Source organism: Zalophus californianus, chromosome 17, assembly GCF_009762305.2.
Source record: "Zalophus californianus isolate mZalCal1 chromosome 17, mZalCal1.pri.v2, whole genome shotgun sequence".
In the NCBI taxonomy this organism is placed as follows: domain Eukaryota; kingdom Metazoa; phylum Chordata; class Mammalia; order Carnivora; family Otariidae; genus Zalophus; species Zalophus californianus.
In genome coordinates, this window is record NC_045611.1 from 27,860,529 (window position 1) to 27,878,197 (window position 17,669).

The window sequence follows — 17,669 nt, forward strand, 5'->3', positions numbered from 1 at the left end:
ATGCCGGTTTCGCTTGTTAGGACAGATAATTTCAGGCTGGGCAGATAACAGTATTTTGGCTAAAGAACTTTGCTTCCACCTTGGCCTTAAATGCCATGCGTGTACATGCACACGTGTGTGCCCAGACACACACACACACAAAATGATAAGAAAAGTTGCTCCAGGATGTAAGTCTGTCACTTGGGTTTACTGTGGTGTCTTGGGGCTTGTCTTCTCTCCCACAGTTCCCATTTGGGGTTAAGAGTAGGCTGTAAATGACTAAGATTAATATTTCAAGGATAGAGAATGATATACAACTCATTTGTTATAATTAATCCCACTGTGCTTCATCAGGAAGCTGTGGGATTTATGAATTTGGTGGGCTGTGGATTAAGTCTCCCGGTCCTTCTAATGAAGAGATTAGTAGAAGGCAGTGAAGAGTGAAGTTTTATTCTTTCACTGCTGTGTACTTGATTTTGGTACTGTGTAAACCGAAGAAGGGAGAAAAGAAAGAACTCAACTCACCTCTCTTTTGTCTTATCTCCAGTCTATTTTTTCATTTGAGTTAGCAGGTAAACAACTTAAAGTGATGTGAAGAGTGTTTCTGCCAAATGTTAAGATTATAATGTATTCTTTGATAGGTAAGTATGAGACCTAAATAAGCCTTTGAGACGGAACCACTATAGAACAACTGCTAGTATTATTTAGTGATTTTCCCCTCCCAGGAGTTTTTTGTTTTTGTTTTTACCAAACTCATGTTCAAATTCCAAGGTTAACTCCTCTTCATAAAACACCGCATAAAGCCTGTTGATTTTCCTGCGAAAATTATTTCTTCTAGTAATTTTTTCATTATTAAAATAATGAAATTATTATTTCATTCGGCTTTTTCATTAGAGATCTTACCTAGAGCAGGTTTCTCATTTCTTCCTGATCTGTTGATGATTGTTTTCCTTTTTCAGTTGATCTTCTTAACAGTTTTTCTAACATCTTTCCTCGTGGTTTTACCACTTTCATGCTGGCCTGCCTTGGTTTCTCAGACACTCCATGTGTGCTCTGTAAGCTTTCCTCATCATCCATGGCACCTGGATGCTTTAGTAGCCGAGCAGGAGCCACAATCTCAAAAGGCTGCTTCCTTAGCCTGATGGATAGCATGATTGAGTGAATATATGGTAGGGCCTTGGTCAAAATGGATCCCTTTGGCACCCTGCCCAAAGACATTCAGATTCAATTTTTTAAAAAACCAAGCAAGATAAAACAAAAACTGATCTTTCTGCCAATTTGCAAATCCTGCTGGCTGTTATTTGGCATATTGGAATCTCTAAAACTTATCCTTGTAGAGCACAATTTAATATAGGTCTGATAGCATCTCAGGAGGTTTTGGTTAACTCAATTCAGAACCTTTCAGAGGTATCATTTGGGGCACTCTGGAGGGCATAGCTGTGAACCCTTTCCCCTACCCTCAAAGCAATCCATGTACAAATAAAGCAAAATTTGATAAGTGTTGATAGATAGATTTAAAAAAAAATACGGCAGGGTCTGGAGGAAAGAGAAAGTAATGTCTAGGGGAAGGATGCTTGGAAGATGGTATTTGAACCCAGCCTTGGGAGGTAAGAAGGATCTCAGCAAGCAGCATGATGTATTACAAGTAGAGAAAACAGCATGTGAGGGTCAGATGTTGTATGAAAGGTAGTGCAGGGCCTTTGCAGAGCGGCCCATAGACTGGGCTCTTAAATTACAACTCCTTTGGGTCCTATGATTAAGAGGGAAGTTGGGAAGGTAAAGGGGAGGCCTCGGAGTTGCAGGAGGTGAGGGAAGTAACCAACCCCTATAAAGGTGTATTTCTGAAAATGACAATCTGGTACTTGAAAAATGTAGTTTCTCAGATTGAATCCGGGGATCAATTCAAGGGGAAAGGCAGAGCCTTGGAATCTTCATTTTGTTAAATGTCCCCGGCGATTTTTTAGGCACACTGATGGTTGAGAAATGGATTAGGGAGGATAGGATGTGGGGTGAGGGTCAGATTTTGTAAACCTTGCCAGCCCTTCTAAGGAGCAAGGACATTATTTTGTGGGCCATAGGGTTTAAGTGGGAGTGGAGGAGAGGAGGGACTGTCATGATGAGGTAGTTTTCTCAGGGGTGCCCTGAGGCAGCAGTGGTGAGGATGGGAAGAGGCCAGGAGATACTGTGAGTTAGACCTCCCCCAAGGAGGTCTCTCCAGGTGGCATTGTGGTGTGGGTGTTGAGAAGAGGTCCTAGGGAGGCTCCAGGGTTCTCATACTAGCAAATCCCCAGGTTTGATGTGACCACTTGTTTCTTCGTGTCTTTCTAGAACTTTCATTCTAAAGTTTCATTCGAGATTAGGTTTTGTTATTCATTTCTAGGCTTATTTTACAATTTTCAGGTGACCCTTCCGTTAAAGTACCTCTTGATCCATTCCATATTGTTTTGAATTATACAGGTGTATTTGGCTTTTCCACTTCTTTATTTGTCTTATTTTCATTACTGTCTCCTTTCTGGTTTTTTATTTTCCTTTTTTACAGATTTGCTTCTAAAGTTGTAAGAGCAGGACATGGTAAAATGGAGAAATGGGAATACGAAAGAAGTGTGAAGGTTCTGACATAGTTATATGCAAATCAAGTAATTTAAATAGAAGTCGGGGGGTGGGGTAGGAGGGAAGGAACCATCAAAAACGGAAATGGAGAAAAGTGAACTGACCATTTAGAGCAGGGATGGGTAAATTGGTGGCCTTTTTGGCCTGGCCTGTTTTGTACAGTCTATTTAGCTAACGATGGTTTTTATGTTTTTCAAGTTTTGTTGTTTTTTTTTAAGGGGAAGACTATGTGACACAGAGTGTGTGGCCTACTGAGCCTAAAATATTTATTATCTGATAGCCCATTAGAGAAAAAGTTGCCGACTCCTTTAAAGAGCCCATTTTCATATAATTACGAAACTTCGGGATTAAAAGTAATTTACTAGGTTTGAGTCTTTATGAGTTGAATATTCCAATGAAGTTTAGAGAAAAATAGCTTTAGAAATGTTGGGGCAGCTAAAGAAAAAGTACACTTCTAAATAATAGGATATAAGCCTAGATAAACAATTTAAAAATATAGGAAAGATCCTCAGGGTGAGGGGAAAGAGACAATTTGATTGCTTGCTATGTGCATGCTGAGTGCCTTGTATACATAAACTCACTTATTTCCCTGATATTGTGAAAAGAGGAACACTATCATCCATGTAATAAGGGGGAGTATACATCTTTGCATTTTATTGGGTTTGTTTTTTTTTTTAAGATGTATTCATTTGTTAGCACGAATGAGGGAGAGCGGGGGCGGGGGGGTGGGGGAGAGGGAAAGAGAGTCTTAGTCTTAAGCCAGCTCCACACTGAGTGTGGAGCCCAACCCAGGGCTCAGTCTCACCACCCTGAGATCATGATCAGAGCCAAAACCAAGAATCGGACACTCAACCAACTGTACGGCCCAGGTGCCCCTTTCTTGCATTTTATACTTGTCACAGGGAGCCTGCAGAGAGATAACATATTCCAGTTGTTCTTTCAGGGAAGAGACAGACAATGCTGTGTGGGGGAGGTGGTGGTTAGTGCTGGTGTTAAGTAGGAGACTAAGAAATATCCATATTGATCCTGTTCTTGAAACAGTTCCTGGTACTTTAACCACATTTCATCACAAGCTCATGAGTAACATCCCATTGGTGGCCAGCATTTTACAGGATCAAAAATACCTCCAGGGTTACACAGTGATAAACGTGGCTAAGCTATTTAAGAGAGTTACCTGCTCTCTTCTCTTTTCCTCTCAGGCCAGACTGTCTTATAATTTAGTTTCTGTTGTTCTCAGGTAGCACAATAGAACCATTCTGGGAGGGAAATTTTCTTATGGAGCCTTAAAGGGAATTACTTTAAGCCTGATTAGGTAGGGGTTCCTTGGGTCAGTACTATCTGATGTTTTCTGTTATAGGCTGCTCAGGGACAAACAAAACTTGTTTTTATTTTGTGTAGGCTAATACAAAAGAAAGATGTTTGGTGGGGTCTTAAAAAATATTATTTAAGGTTTTTACATTGCTATAAATAAGAGAAACTTCTGAAGCATTTTAATATAGTAGAAATACCATGTAAGAGGATCATTGAGGCCACCCAGTTTGGGATTGCTAGTTATCAGTCTCCCGTCATGGTGAGAAAAATAAATGTGGAACTTCAGAACTGGTCAGAAAGTTTACTAGGCTCTAAACTTTAGAAAAATTAAAAAAATAAATAATGCATGATCACGGTACAGAAGTCACAGATGATGTACAGTGAAAAGTAACTCTTCTGCTTCCCTTTCCCAGAAGTGGCCATTACCACTTTTTTTTTTTTTTAAGATTTTGTTTATTTGAGATAGTGAACGAGAGAGAGCGAGTGAGAGAGCACATAAGCAGGGGCAGAGGCAGAGGGAGAAGCAGGCTTCCCACTTAGCAGGGGGCCCAACTCAGGGCTTGATCCCAGGACCCCAGGATCTTGACCTGAGCCGAAGGCAGACACTTAACTGACTGAGCCACCCAGGCGCCCCCTATTACCATTTTCTTGTAATTAATGCTGGTGTGAAGTAGAAGACCAGGAGACATCCAGGTTGATTAAGTCCTTGACACTGTTCACATCTATGATTATACAAATGTGTCTGTGTGTACGTATGCATATGCTTTCTCTTTTACATACAGGGTAACATGGTAATGGCGTTTCTACACCTTGCTTTTTTTTCAGTGAACACGTGATCTTGAAGTTCCCATACAATGCTAGTAAAAAAGAGAGCTGCTGAGTTAGTTTTCCTGGCTTCATTGTATTCTACTGAATGGCTGGCAGTTTATTGAACTTGCCTCCCACCATTTTTCTGCTATTAGTGAACAGTGCTCCAGTGAACCCCTTGTCTTTACATTTATGTCTGGATTCTGCCTGCAAGGAAAAACTAGCTGGTTGCATAGAACAATAAAATGAGGTCAGTACTTTTAGGGTGGTCTATGTGGATAAAGTGGTGGTTCAGACCAGGCGTGCTGGAGGTGAGCCTCGTTTTGCTTGTTGGAAGTGAGAAGGTTCGTCCTGGTTCTATGGATGTACAACTGGGCTAAAGTGTTTCTGTAAGAATATTACTGGGTGACCTAATGGAATCTGATCTAGGACTTGCTTTAATGTATTTACTTAATTTATTTTTTAGAATGAAATATTTTATTTCAGTTAGAAAACACCACTTATCTCATCCATTTATTTTTCTCTCCTATTCAGAGGCCCAGGAACAAACGATTTTATACAGTGTGAAATTTAGCAAATGCTCACACATAGAACCACAGTAAAAAAAAAATTTTTTTTAAAGATTTTATTTATTTATTTGACAGAGAAAGCACAAGCAGAGGGAGTGGCAGGCAGAGGGAGAGGGAGAAGCAGGCTCCTCACTGAGCGGGGAGGCTGATGCAGGGCTCCATCCCAGGACTCTGGGATCATGACCTGAGCCAAAGGCAGATGCTTAACTGACTGAGCCACCCAGGCACCCCCCAATTTTTTTTTGTACAGGTGATTTTTTTTCTAATTGAAGTGTTGGTGGGATTTGCTCTTAAGTGAGGAATGCTACCATTGTATTTCTTTCCATATTTGCAATTTTTCAAGGCTTTATCAGTTTTAAAGTTGAGAATTTATCCTATATTAAGTCATTTTTTATAAATAGACATAGAATAAATAGTTTATTAATAATCGCTAAGGTGTTTTAAAAAACACTTCATCATCTTAAAATAATTTTTAGTTGCCTCCAATTCTCTGTAGCTCTAGCTTTCATATAAAGTTCACAAAAGTTTAGCTCCTCCTTTTTACATAAATTCCCTTTCTAATATCAGTATATTTTCTCAAGCTTTTTTTTTTTCCCTTCTTAGCCTTGCTAATTTTTAAATCTTCCATTGAAATTAAATAAGAAATGATTATCTATGAGTGATGGGATTGTGACAGACTTCCACTTTAAAAAAAAAGATACTAATTTTTTTAAACTGTATTTTTGAACTTTAAGAAATGTAACTGAGAAATAGTAAATAATACTTTACTTTTTGTTTTGTAACCCAAGATATACGAGAATGTGCTTTTGGATAGAGCAATGATTAAGCCACCCCAGATTTACTTTCTTCTCCTGCATTGATTGCTCTCCCAGTAGCCTGCTTGGTGTACTGTTAGATGCTTATCAAGTTCTGTGTCCTGTAGATTCTAAAAGGTCTTTGAATGCGGGGTCTAGAGCTCCCTCATGTCTCTTAACCTCCGACATGCCTTGAACAAGTAGGTGCTAAATGTGTGGACTTTATTTCTTTATTTCCTATGCCTACATGCAAAACCAGCAAGAATTCTTTTTTTAAATTGTGTTGTAATTAGGCTGGGGGATGTTTGGCTGACTTAAAAAATTCTGTTCAGGGGCACCTGGCTGGCTCAGGCAATAGAACATGCAACTCTTTTTTTTTTTTTTAATTTTAAATTTCTTTAATTGCTAAATGCCTCTTTGGCTAGTCTTTGTGGAGGATCACTATTTAGTCCTACAATTGACTCATTTTTCCACTTTCTCATCTTTTTGTTGCAAACCACCTAAAAGTCTTATCTCCTCTGTTGAACGTTGTTTGACACATTACTAAAATGGACCCTCTATGCTGTAACCACACAGAATAATAATGTTGGAAAGTTGAATATCTAAATGATTTGTAAAAGGTATTATTTTTTCCCATCTGTTTTGAAATTATTTCTCACAGTTTCTAAAGACATGGTCACAGCTGCCTGAAGCAAGAACATGCAACTCTTGATCTCAGGGTCAAGAGGTTCAGCCCCACGTTGGGGGTAGAGTTTACTTAAAAAAAAAAAAAAAAATCTCGGCTAGGAGATGTGGCATGAAGGGTTGTGGTTGTGGTTTTGTCTGATGAAGTTTTTCTTAATTAACATGACTAAAGTTCCCGTTGGCTGGTTTAGAACACAATGAAAATGAACCTTCTCCACATCTATTTCATCTCCTTAAAAATTAGTATTCTAAGCTATTTTTTTGGACCGTTTCAAATAGGGCTGTTTGACAGGGAGTCACAAGTTAGGGATATATAGGATGTTTTGGATAACTGATTTGGGTTTTTTCCTGATTATTTGCAGGATTTAATTACCAGAACTGTTTCAGCCAAACTATTTTTTTTAATTCTTTAAAAATATATCACATATTTCCTTGTCCCATTAGGCAGAATAGGACTAAACATAATTTAATCTTTTTGTAATGAATCAGGGCTGCCATTATATATGTTCTCCCAAAGGGGTGCATGGTGTGAGATACTAAGGAGGACCTAAAGAGATAGATCTTAAGGAGCTTGTTTTCTTGCATTACTTTTTCAGTCATCTTTTTTTTCCTTTGACAATATCATTTGCTTCTTTTAAAAATAGAGGGAAGAATGACCCAGGAAGAAGAATATGGCCACCTTCCAGTAAAGTTAGTCAATCAAAAGTTAAAGCAGTCTTTACATTGAGTTGGGGTTCATTTCCATTGCTCTCAATGAAAGTCATATTTACTGTCTTTATCAAGGTCCTTTAAAATCATTTGAGTGTAGGTGGTAAGATGTGCCCCACTAGTTTCTTGGTCAAGGGCAGCCCACTCTTTCATTTTGTGAGCATTATATTTGTTGTTTAGGTGTCGGGATATCCATCTTTTAATTATCTAAGTAAAGAGATTTCCCATCTCCTGTTGAAGAAGGCCTTGGTTTTGCATTGGTGGCTTCTGGTTGCCTTCCAGTTCTCAGACACACCTGCCAGTTTGCTTCTTCCTTCTTTTTGGTTTCTCAGTTCCATTCCCCTCGGATGCCCCAGAACCATTACTTGAAGGCCAACACTGAGCATGGAGAACATTTATCTTTTGGCTGACATGATGTCCCATTGTAGTATGTATGTGTATATACACATACCCCTATATATGTATAGGGGGTTCTCAATTTTTTTATGGTCTTGTGGCTTTTCTGTGACCATCACCCCTCTCCTCACCTGCTGTTTGTTTGGAAGGGCAGAGTAAGATATTTGGGTGCTGGATTTTAGTTCATGATAACCTCAATTTCGAGAAAAGTTTTCTTCAAGGCTATCAAAATCTTAGTGTAGGAAATGATATACCTAAGAGACACCTATGGCTTACAGTGCGCATACAGTTTTGTATGTTCAGTGTAAAGTTTACGTACAGTTCAGTAAAGGGTGAAGGGAAAGGTGGCCTGCTGGATGGTGCATACTGGGACAGGGCTCTGTGATTAACTGGTAAGCTGGTGCCTCTCCTTCCCACTCCTCATCTCTACTCCCACCACCCATAAAAGTGTGCCCCTTCAAATATTACTTATCTTGTATTGGTAGGGAACTGTGGAAGCTCAGTCCTTAGAAATGTTGAATTCCTAATACAAAATTTTTAGACCTTTTATTTTTCAACAGGAGGAAATAAACTTTCTTTCTTTGATTTGTTTACAGGTTCTAGTAAATACTGCATGCTGTGTTTTGATGTTGGTGGCTAAGCTAATCCAGTGTATTGTGTTTGGCCCTCTTCGAGTGAGTGAGAGGCAGGTAAGTCCAAACAGCAAGGATGGATTCTAGTGACCCGATTTTTTTTTTTTAACTCTGTGTTTGATATAATTTTAAACTTACAGAAAGGTTGCATGAATACTCTGAAGAGCTTCCATACACCCTTATCCAGATTCACAGTTGTCAACATTCTGTCCCATTTGCTTTCACATTTGTCTTTATTTATATTATACGTATTTTTTCTGATCCATTTGAGAGTAAGTTGTGGACGTCATACCCTTGGACCTCCAAATACTTCAGCATGTATTTCCCAAGAGCAAGGACATTTTCTTATGTAACCATAGCACAATGATCAAAATCAGGAAACTTAGCATTGATAAAATACTTTATGGAATCCACAGTCCATATTCAGTATAGCCAGGTTGACCTGATACTGTTCTTTATAGCTGTTTTTCCCATGACTTTCATGAATGCAGTTTTTAAAGAAGCATAGATTTGTTTTAGTTCGAATAATAATAAACATCACTCTTTAGAATATAGGTTCTTTTCCAAAGGAATTACTGAGAGATTTAGATTTCTCCCTTTGGACAAGTAAATTAAGATTCGTCATTCCACCAGCAGAAGATTAGGGATAGTCTGACATTGGAACATTACTCCCAAAAGGTGCAGGTATATGAGCAGGACATGCTTTTAATAAAGAATGTGCCACAAGCATACCGTACAGATTGGCAGGCCCCCAAGGATTTTAGCATAGAATGTAGAACGGTGTGTTTAAAAATAAGAATTTAGAACTGGCCTTAAAACAACAACATACAAACAGAACTAGATTTCACTTTATCTTATCCCTGCGATGAGACACAGGGACCTGCTACCTTGAACCTGCATTGGCCTCGCTCCTTACCTACCCTTTCAACATAAGTCCCCTGTTATCAGATCAGCTGAAGTCCTAGTTCAGAGCTAAACCAAGGTTACTGTGTGGTTGAGCCCTTGGATGCTGTTATGAGCAGGACTGTTTGTTCTCCCAGAGAGTTTTCATTAGTGAGTATTCAGCACTTTCTCGAAAATATCAACTCCAGAGGTCTCCCAGGTAGCACTGTGGAAGGTTGTTTTGGGGTAGGAATCAAAAGCTCCTTTTGATGCTTCTTTCTTTGTGAAGAATTTCTGGCTTGCGGGCCAGAAATTGATCAGGCCAGGGAAGCCATCTCCTTGCTGGTGGATTGATCTGGCACCAGTGGGCCTTAATCCACTGCTTTCGTTTTCCTGAAATGTTAAATATCCGTTCAAAATTTTCAGAACACATTACCTTGGAGCGTTATATAGATTTTTACAATACCTAGAGGTAACGGGCACATCTGTTATCCTACTTTGAGTTTTTCAGTACTGATCACATCTTTCATTTATTTTACTTACTTATTTAAAACTTGTTACTCGAGTATAATTAACACATAGTGTTACCTTAGTTTCAGCTACACAAACAGTGATTCCAGAGCTCTGTGCACATTATGCTGTGCTCACCACCGTGATGACTTTTTTTTTGATGAGTGTCATCCAGTGGCATTTATCAAGCACTAGTTTGAGTTAGAACTCTGCAGAATTGACATGGGTTTGCTCTGTGGGTGATTCAAGAAAGTTCAAGAAATAAAGTCATGCTGGAGGCAAAGACACTGAATACCGAAAGCAGGATAAAAAAGAAACTGTTCCGGGGAGGTTTAGAGCAAGGAATTTTTTTTTTAAGGCGCATAATGCCTGCTATGGCACATGTCCCAGCACCGTACATATAGTAGCTTAGTTGAGTTTCTCCAGCAGTTCTGTGAGGTGGATACCAGGCTCATAAGGCCCATCTTATAGATGGGGAGACCAAAGCACGGGAATGTTAAGTGACTCGTTACAAGTCACACAGCAAATACACGGTGGGGTGAAGATTCAAAACCCAGGTACAAGATGTCCTGGGTTTGCCTTGTACTTCACCTGTCCCAGATCTGGAAATAGGCGTTCACCAAAGGTTCCTAGTTCCCTTTGTTCTTTGTGCAAATGGTGTACAGTCAGGAGAGTGGCTAAAAGTCCTCAAAGTAATAATCTCATCTTTCAGTAATCCTTCATTTTGTTACACATTTAGGCTCAGTTATTTCTGTTTCTATTCAGTTTTGCTTTTTTTCTGTTTTAATTGTTTGAATTTGTGAAACATTTATGTGATTCAGAACTATTTCTGAGAATATACTTAGGAGTCCTGTTTGATTCCCATGTCTTTTTTTTTTTTTTAAAGATTTTATTTACTTATTCATGAGAGACAGAGAGAGAGAGAGAGGCAGAAGGAGAAGCAGGCTCCCAAGGAGCAGGGAGCCCGATGTGGGACCTGATCCCAGGACTCTGGGATCGTGACCTGAGCCGAAGGCAGACGCTTAACCATCTGAGCCACCCAGGCGCCCGATTCTCATGTCTTTACTCAGTTCCCACCCCTCCCACAGATGGCTCGATAGTGTATTTTAGGGGCTAGACTCCACTCCTTGACCTTTTTCTTCAGGGTAGTGAAGATTTTAAAAACTGGATAGCCTCCTTGTAGGCAAAGTACTCTCCCACTAACCCTGAGAGCGTACATTTATACAACTTCTTTGGAAACCAGGTGGGTGGTACTTATTAGAAACCATAAAAACATTTGTAACCTTTGATTCCATAATGCTGAAGAAATAGAAACTCTGGCAGAGATATTCATTGCAACATTTTCCAAAGGGAGACAAAAACAATTTCATTGTCCATCTGTAACCACTAAAATGGTACATTCACGGATTATTCACTGATGCTAGTAAGGTTCTCACAATATGAGAAGTGAAATAAAGCAGTGTACACAAAAATTAAGGTTTTGCACATTAGGAGAAGACAAGAAAAATGCATAAAAATGCTAAGGCATTTTTGTTTTACTCTTTTTACGGATTATAGGCTGGTGAATGAGCATATGTTATTTTTTAATCTGAAGGATGTTTAAAAAGAAAAAGCCAAATCTTTTCTACTGTTTACAAATCCAAAGAGCAGAAGTATTAAAAATGATACTTATAGACTTCACCATTTTTAAAATTTTGTGTTGGAAGTATTTGTATTATTCTTAATATACAAGGTACTAGACTAATATCACTCCCCTTTTGATGGCTAAAATTTTATAACTGAGGGATTACAATTCAGTCTACACATGACTTTCTAGGTGCCTTACCTTTATTCTTTAGAGAGTTAATTTTTTTCTTTACGTTCTAATGTCTTGCGAACAAATGTTAGAAAGCTGAATGTAGAATGTATTTTCTCCAGAGCAGGCAGTTTTTGTTGTGTTAACCTCTCTTAAATAGGTTAAATGTAACAGTACTAACCTTTATAAATATTTGTCTTTTCAGCACCTCAAAGACAAGTTCTGGAATTTTATTTTCTACAAGTTCATTTTCATTTTTGGTGTGCTGAATGTGCAGACGGTGGAAGAGGTGGTCATGTGGTGCCTCTGGTTTGCTGGACTTGTATTTCTACATCTGATGGTTCAGCTCTGCAAGGACCGATTTGAATATGTGAGTTTTTAGCCAAGCTCTCTGCTTGCTTAGTCACACATTTGCCAGGTTTGAATTGTGTAAGATGAAGGAGCCATAACGGGCACGTCCTGGGTAGGTCTCCAGGGCAAGGCTCCCAGATCAGGTAGCAACCGCCTATTTCTTAAGGAACTTCCTGTAGCGGCCACAGAATGCAGGATCAGTGTCTTTGCTGAAGGTTCCCTCCCCTCCCCACTAGCAGAGCGCGTTACAGCCGGCGTGGGGTCAGTTCACCTACACAAACTGTTCCCATCACAGCTCGAGGAAAGCTTAACGTATAAGCTGAATAAAAGCGGCTGTCTTCCAGATATTTTCTGTTCCAGTCTCCTTCCGTTTTTTTCCTCTGATTCTTGGAACCTTCTTTTGGACTAGTTTACACTGTTTCCACCCCTGGGCAAGGACTGAATTAGCCCTCTTATCTCCCTGGGTCCTGAGAGAAGTGAATCCTTCTCTGTCTGGGTACAAGATCTGTCTCTCAACTTCAGATCAGAGCTGTGGGGTGAACCCTTACTCTTCAGTGCCCCTGGACGAATGTCAGGGGTCCTGGGTAAACGCACACCTATAGTTCTGCCCCTCAGTTACACCACTCCGGGGCCTCATTTGCTCTTCGCTTCACCCGGTCCTTGGGGACAGGTGGTCCCTGCACCTCTGTGTGAGTTCATCTCTGTCTGAAAGCTCTTCAGGGGTCAGGAGCAGGAGCGCGCAACCTCCCTAACGGGTTTGTTATCTCCACCCTCCTGCTCAGACTCCCAGCCCAGACCTCTGTCCCCGCTGTTGCCTCTCCTTGTATACTGTTAACCTAGCATCGTGGTAGGGGATGCTCCGCACCTGGATGACATTTCCCTTGTCCCAGCCCCGAACCCTGTAGGAATATGCCCCCAGTGAATTTTCAGGAGGAGGGGGAGAGCAAGATCGAGAAAGAAACACAACAGAACATGGTGCCGTCCAGGGCGCCTGGGTGGCTCAGTTGGTTAAGCGGCTGCCTTCGGCTCAGGTCATGATCCTGGAGTCCTGGGATCGAGTCCCACATCGGGCTCCCTGCTCAGCGGGGAGTCTGCTTCTCCCTCTGACCCTCTTCCCTCTCGTGCTCTCTCTCTCTCTCATTCTCTCTCTCTCTCAAATAAATAAATAAAATCTTTAAAAAAAAAAAAGAACTTGGTGCTGTCTGGAGTGCTGTTGAATATTGAGAGACTTAAATACCTTTGGAAAATTGCTTAGAGAAAGGCTTATCATCCCACTGGTAGGAGGAGGATCCTTGAGAATTTGAGATGGAAATATGATGTATATTGTTAATATTCTGTAAAGTAAGTGATAAAGATCTCTGAATATCAGCTCGTGCTCATATTTAGGTTGGTTGAAGAATTTGACCATCTGGCACTGGGGTGCTTTTCTGTGCTTGGCATTTGGCGGCGCTGCTAAGCCCAGGTTCCTGAGCAAAGACACGGAGACTACCCTTGAGTTTCTCAGGGATGCTTAACAGTGCCGTGAAGAATGAGCTTCCTTCTCCTGTTTTGTACGTTTCAGCTTTCCTTTTCTCCCACCACACCCATGAGTAGCCACGGGCGAGTTCTGTCTCTGTTGATCGCAATGCTGCTTTCTTGCTGTGGATTGGCAGTCGTCTGCTGTGTCACAGGCTACACCCACGGGATGCACACTCTGGCTTTCATGGCAGCAGAGGTAAGGTGTGGACGTGGGTTTTTGTTCGGATCATACTCCTGTATGTTTTCAAGTCACCCATGTTGTGACTGAGGGATATTTGGTCTTTTGTTTTAACAAGCATGTTTTGAATTCCTTGCTTTTGTGTTGCATACTGGTATTGAAGGGGAAAATGTATGATTTCCTGTAATCCTTGCTACAACATAATAAAAGATAATTATTTTTGCCCACATTTCTGTAGTGCTTACTGTATGCTGAGGGTTGCTGTAAATACCTGCAGTGTATTGACTCATTTTATTATTCCTGTTTATAAATGGGGAAACTGGTGTAGAGGGTGCAGTGAATTATTTAAGGTTTCAGAGTGATCAGTGGCACAGTCCAAAAATTGAATTTTTTTAGCTAGGATATAAATTAAAATTTTATAGGATAATATAAATATGTAAGCTATATTCTTTCTTTTGGAAGACTAATCTGAGATATTCATGTATATTTTAAATTTACTTTTTAAACCTTTGAAAATACAAATTTTTGTTCAATAGAAATAAAAATTTTTTTGTATGTCCTTATATTCAGTTGCTATCTTTGCTTTTTTCCTCAGGCCAAAGGCAAAATATTTTTATCTTTACCAAAATTGCTACTATTAAGGAAAAAAATGAAATAATAGATTATTAAAGTTAATTAGCTAATATCAAAATACTAAGTTTGAACTGCTATTTGGGAATTTGTTAGAATAGGGTTAACATTTATTGGGGTGCCTGGCTGGGTCAGTCGGTGGAATGTGTGACTCTTGATCTGGGGGTCGTGAGTTCAAGCCCCATGTTGGAGGTAAGAGTTCATTTTAGAAACTAAAAAAAATTTTTTAAATTTTGCTTAATAACATTGATTTCAGAATATGTTGTAGTAGTATAAAATTAGGAAGGGAACATTTAAGTACTTAGTAAAACATTTGCAGTTCTAAATGAATACTGTCTATATGTGTATATTTCTCTTGAAAAAAATCTAAAAATTTTTTTACACTGATCTGTTATTAGTTTGCTTCAGATATATTTTACAATAAATCATCATTTGCATGATAGTCTGGTTTTCCTGCTTTTTACTTTAATTAATATTAAGCCAAACTTTGGAAAAGGTATACCTAAAAATAAAGACATTTAAATTAGGCCTATTGGGTTTTACTGTAGTACATATTTTTATTTTAGCTCATTACTGTGATTGTTTCAAGATAATAATGTTAGAGATTTTATATTTTGAACTTAATCATATTTTTATATTTATAGTGTTAATCTATGTAAAATATTTTCCATTTATAAATTGGGATTTCCAAATCTCAAACAATGTAACAGTTCTATTTTGGTAGTTTAAGAGGAGATTTTTTTTAATACCAATTTCTATAATACAAAATACTGCGAAGGGCTTATTTTTTATTTCCTTCGTTCTATTTGTTTTTGTGTGGGCAAGGGGAGTATACAAAGCGTTGTGTAGAGGGCAGGTACTCATCTTGGATTGGGGTACCTGAACTATACTTTGGGTAGAGGATCACCAAGTATTCAAACACCCTTTGTAGTAATCAACGATGGTAACTTCCTGCTGTGTAAAATAGAAGTGGTTGTCAAATTACTAGAATGAACCTCAAGATTATAGGAGGCAGCCCCAGGAGATGGACAGGTGTAATCAGTTGTCACCTATTAACAGAAAAAAGGCTCAGTGGAAGTTGGTTTCTAGGTCATGAATTCTGTGGAAATTTGAAGCAGATAAAAAATAGTTGGTAAGCTTGAACAACCTCCTTTTTTTTCTTTCAGTTTTATTGTGATATAATTGACATACAGCATTGTATAAGTTTAAGGTATACAGCCTAATGATTAACTGACATAGATTGTGAAGTGATTATGACAGTAAGTTTCCTTAACATCCATCATCTCATTATAGATACAGGAAAAGAAAGAAAAGGGTTTTTTCCCTTGTGATGAGAACTTTCAGGATCTACCCTCTCCACAACTTTCAGATGTACCACAGCAGTGTTAACTACAGTCATTATGTTGGACGTTACATCCCCAGTCCTCATTTATCTTGTAACTGGGAGTTTCTACTTTCTGACCGCATTCATCCCATGCCCCCACCGCCCCCTCCCTTGAATAACCCGTGTTTTAGTTGAACTGAGAAATGCTTGCCTTTTATCTTTTTGTAAAATTTAAGTTTGGCCTGAGCAATTCCAAATTTTACTAAAGAAAAAAATACATCTTTCTTTATAGTCTCTTCTTGTGACAGTGAGGACTGCTCATGTGATTTTACGGTAAGTAGAAATTTGGGAGGGAGGCGATTGAGGTCTCATACAGTTTTTAAGATGTCACATGTTTAAAATCTATAAAAATGTGACTATACTGCATCATGTGTAAGCCAGATTAAACTAACAGTAAATTGCTAAAACGATTTTTCTCTGTTCACTGCAGATATGTAATTCACCTCTGGGACCTCAACCATGAAGGGACGTGGGAGGGAAAAGGAACCTATGTCTATTACACAGATTTTGTCATGGAGCTCACTCTCTTGTCCCTGGACCTCATGCACCATATTCACATGTTGGTAAGCTTCCTCAGAAGGAGCTCTAACAGAGAGCTAAGTGTTTTAGAATCAGAAACCCTGGTTAGTCCATAAGAAATGAAACATTTGTGGATAAACTGCGTAAAGTCTCTCAAAACAAACGCAGCTGTGCCTGTCTGTCTTTCTGCCGCTGGGTATAGAATACTGGCGTGCACTTTGGCTGGAGCCCAGCTTGAGTTTGTTGTCCTCCTAGGGCACTCCGTGACCTCCACTGACCTAGTCACTGGTCATTCTTCTACCATGAAATTAAGAGGATTCCGTATGCTCCCCCTAGTTTCTGTGGCTCCTGATACATGGCAGTTACTTTGTGGGGGGTAATGGGAACTCTCGTAATGTTAGCTACTTCATGGATTCATAAAGTTTCTGCTTTATAATTAAAAAGAAAGCATTTGTACGGAATTCCTCCTACTTCATCATTTACATTTTACTTTGCTGTGCAAGAAATTACAGTTTTGAAAATCTGCTTCCGTGGTTAGCACTTCAGTGATCTAATAATGGTGAGAATCAACATATTTGGTGGGCAGTTGATTTATACTATAAGCCTGTTAAAGATGCATTTAAAAATTACTGGGTTAGGGGCGCCTGGGAGGCACAGCTGGCTAAATGACTCTTGGTTTTGGCTCAGGTCGTGAGATTGAGCCCCAAGTCAGGCTCCACGCTCTGAGTGGTGTCTGCTTATAACTCCCTTTCCCTCTCCCCATACCCCCCCCCTCAAATAAATAAATAAATCTTTAAAAAAAATGACTGGGTTAGACACAGGACATTTCTAAGTATGCTTTTTGAAAATAACTTTGAAAACATATTTAAAAAAAAACATGTATAGCTTTTGTTTAAAACTCCCTCGAATGCCCAGGGATAACTATTAACGTTTTATTGTATTTATTGCTTCCTTTTATATTCAAATACATACAGTCATAAATTGAGATTGTATTTTGGACATTCAGTTTAGTTTTGCTTTTTTTTTTTTTTAGCTAATGTATTATCTGTATTGTTCTGTGCTAGCCACCGTTCTTCGGAACCATTTAATGCCTTCAGGATAAGAATTCCATCATATAGATGTATAGTAATTTAATTAACCAACCCTCATAATGGATATTTAGATTGTATTCAGTTGTTTGCTATTTTCACATCTTTACATAGTTTATCACATTAGTTTTTTGAGATAGTTTTATCTGGCTTTTTTCACTTAAATATTTTCCCATGTAATTAATCTTTAAAAATGTTATATGTAAATATAGTATAATATATAACTTTATTTCATAAAAAATGTAATTAATGACTATATACTATTACATTATATGAATTTACAACCTATTTCCCTACTGGGCATTTTGCTAATTTCCTGGTTTT

The 17,669-nt window shown here is 38.9% G+C and overlaps 1 protein-coding gene across 2 annotated transcripts in view; it reads left to right on the forward strand.

Annotated features, from left to right (window-relative positions):
• Window positions 1-17,669, forward strand: part of AMFR (autocrine motility factor receptor) — a 47,267-nt gene that overhangs the window by 1,236 nt on the left and 28,362 nt on the right. For both annotated transcript variants that reach the window (XM_027619602.2, XM_027619603.2), the window contains exons 2-6: window positions 8,455-8,547; window positions 11,883-12,047; window positions 13,590-13,742; window positions 15,971-16,011; window positions 16,169-16,301. In XM_027619602.2, the coding sequence (XP_027475403.1) occupies window positions 8,455-8,547; window positions 11,883-12,047; window positions 13,590-13,742; window positions 15,971-16,011; window positions 16,169-16,301 (585 nt within the window). The remainder of the gene's footprint in view (window positions 1-8,454; window positions 8,548-11,882; window positions 12,048-13,589; window positions 13,743-15,970; window positions 16,012-16,168; window positions 16,302-17,669) is intronic.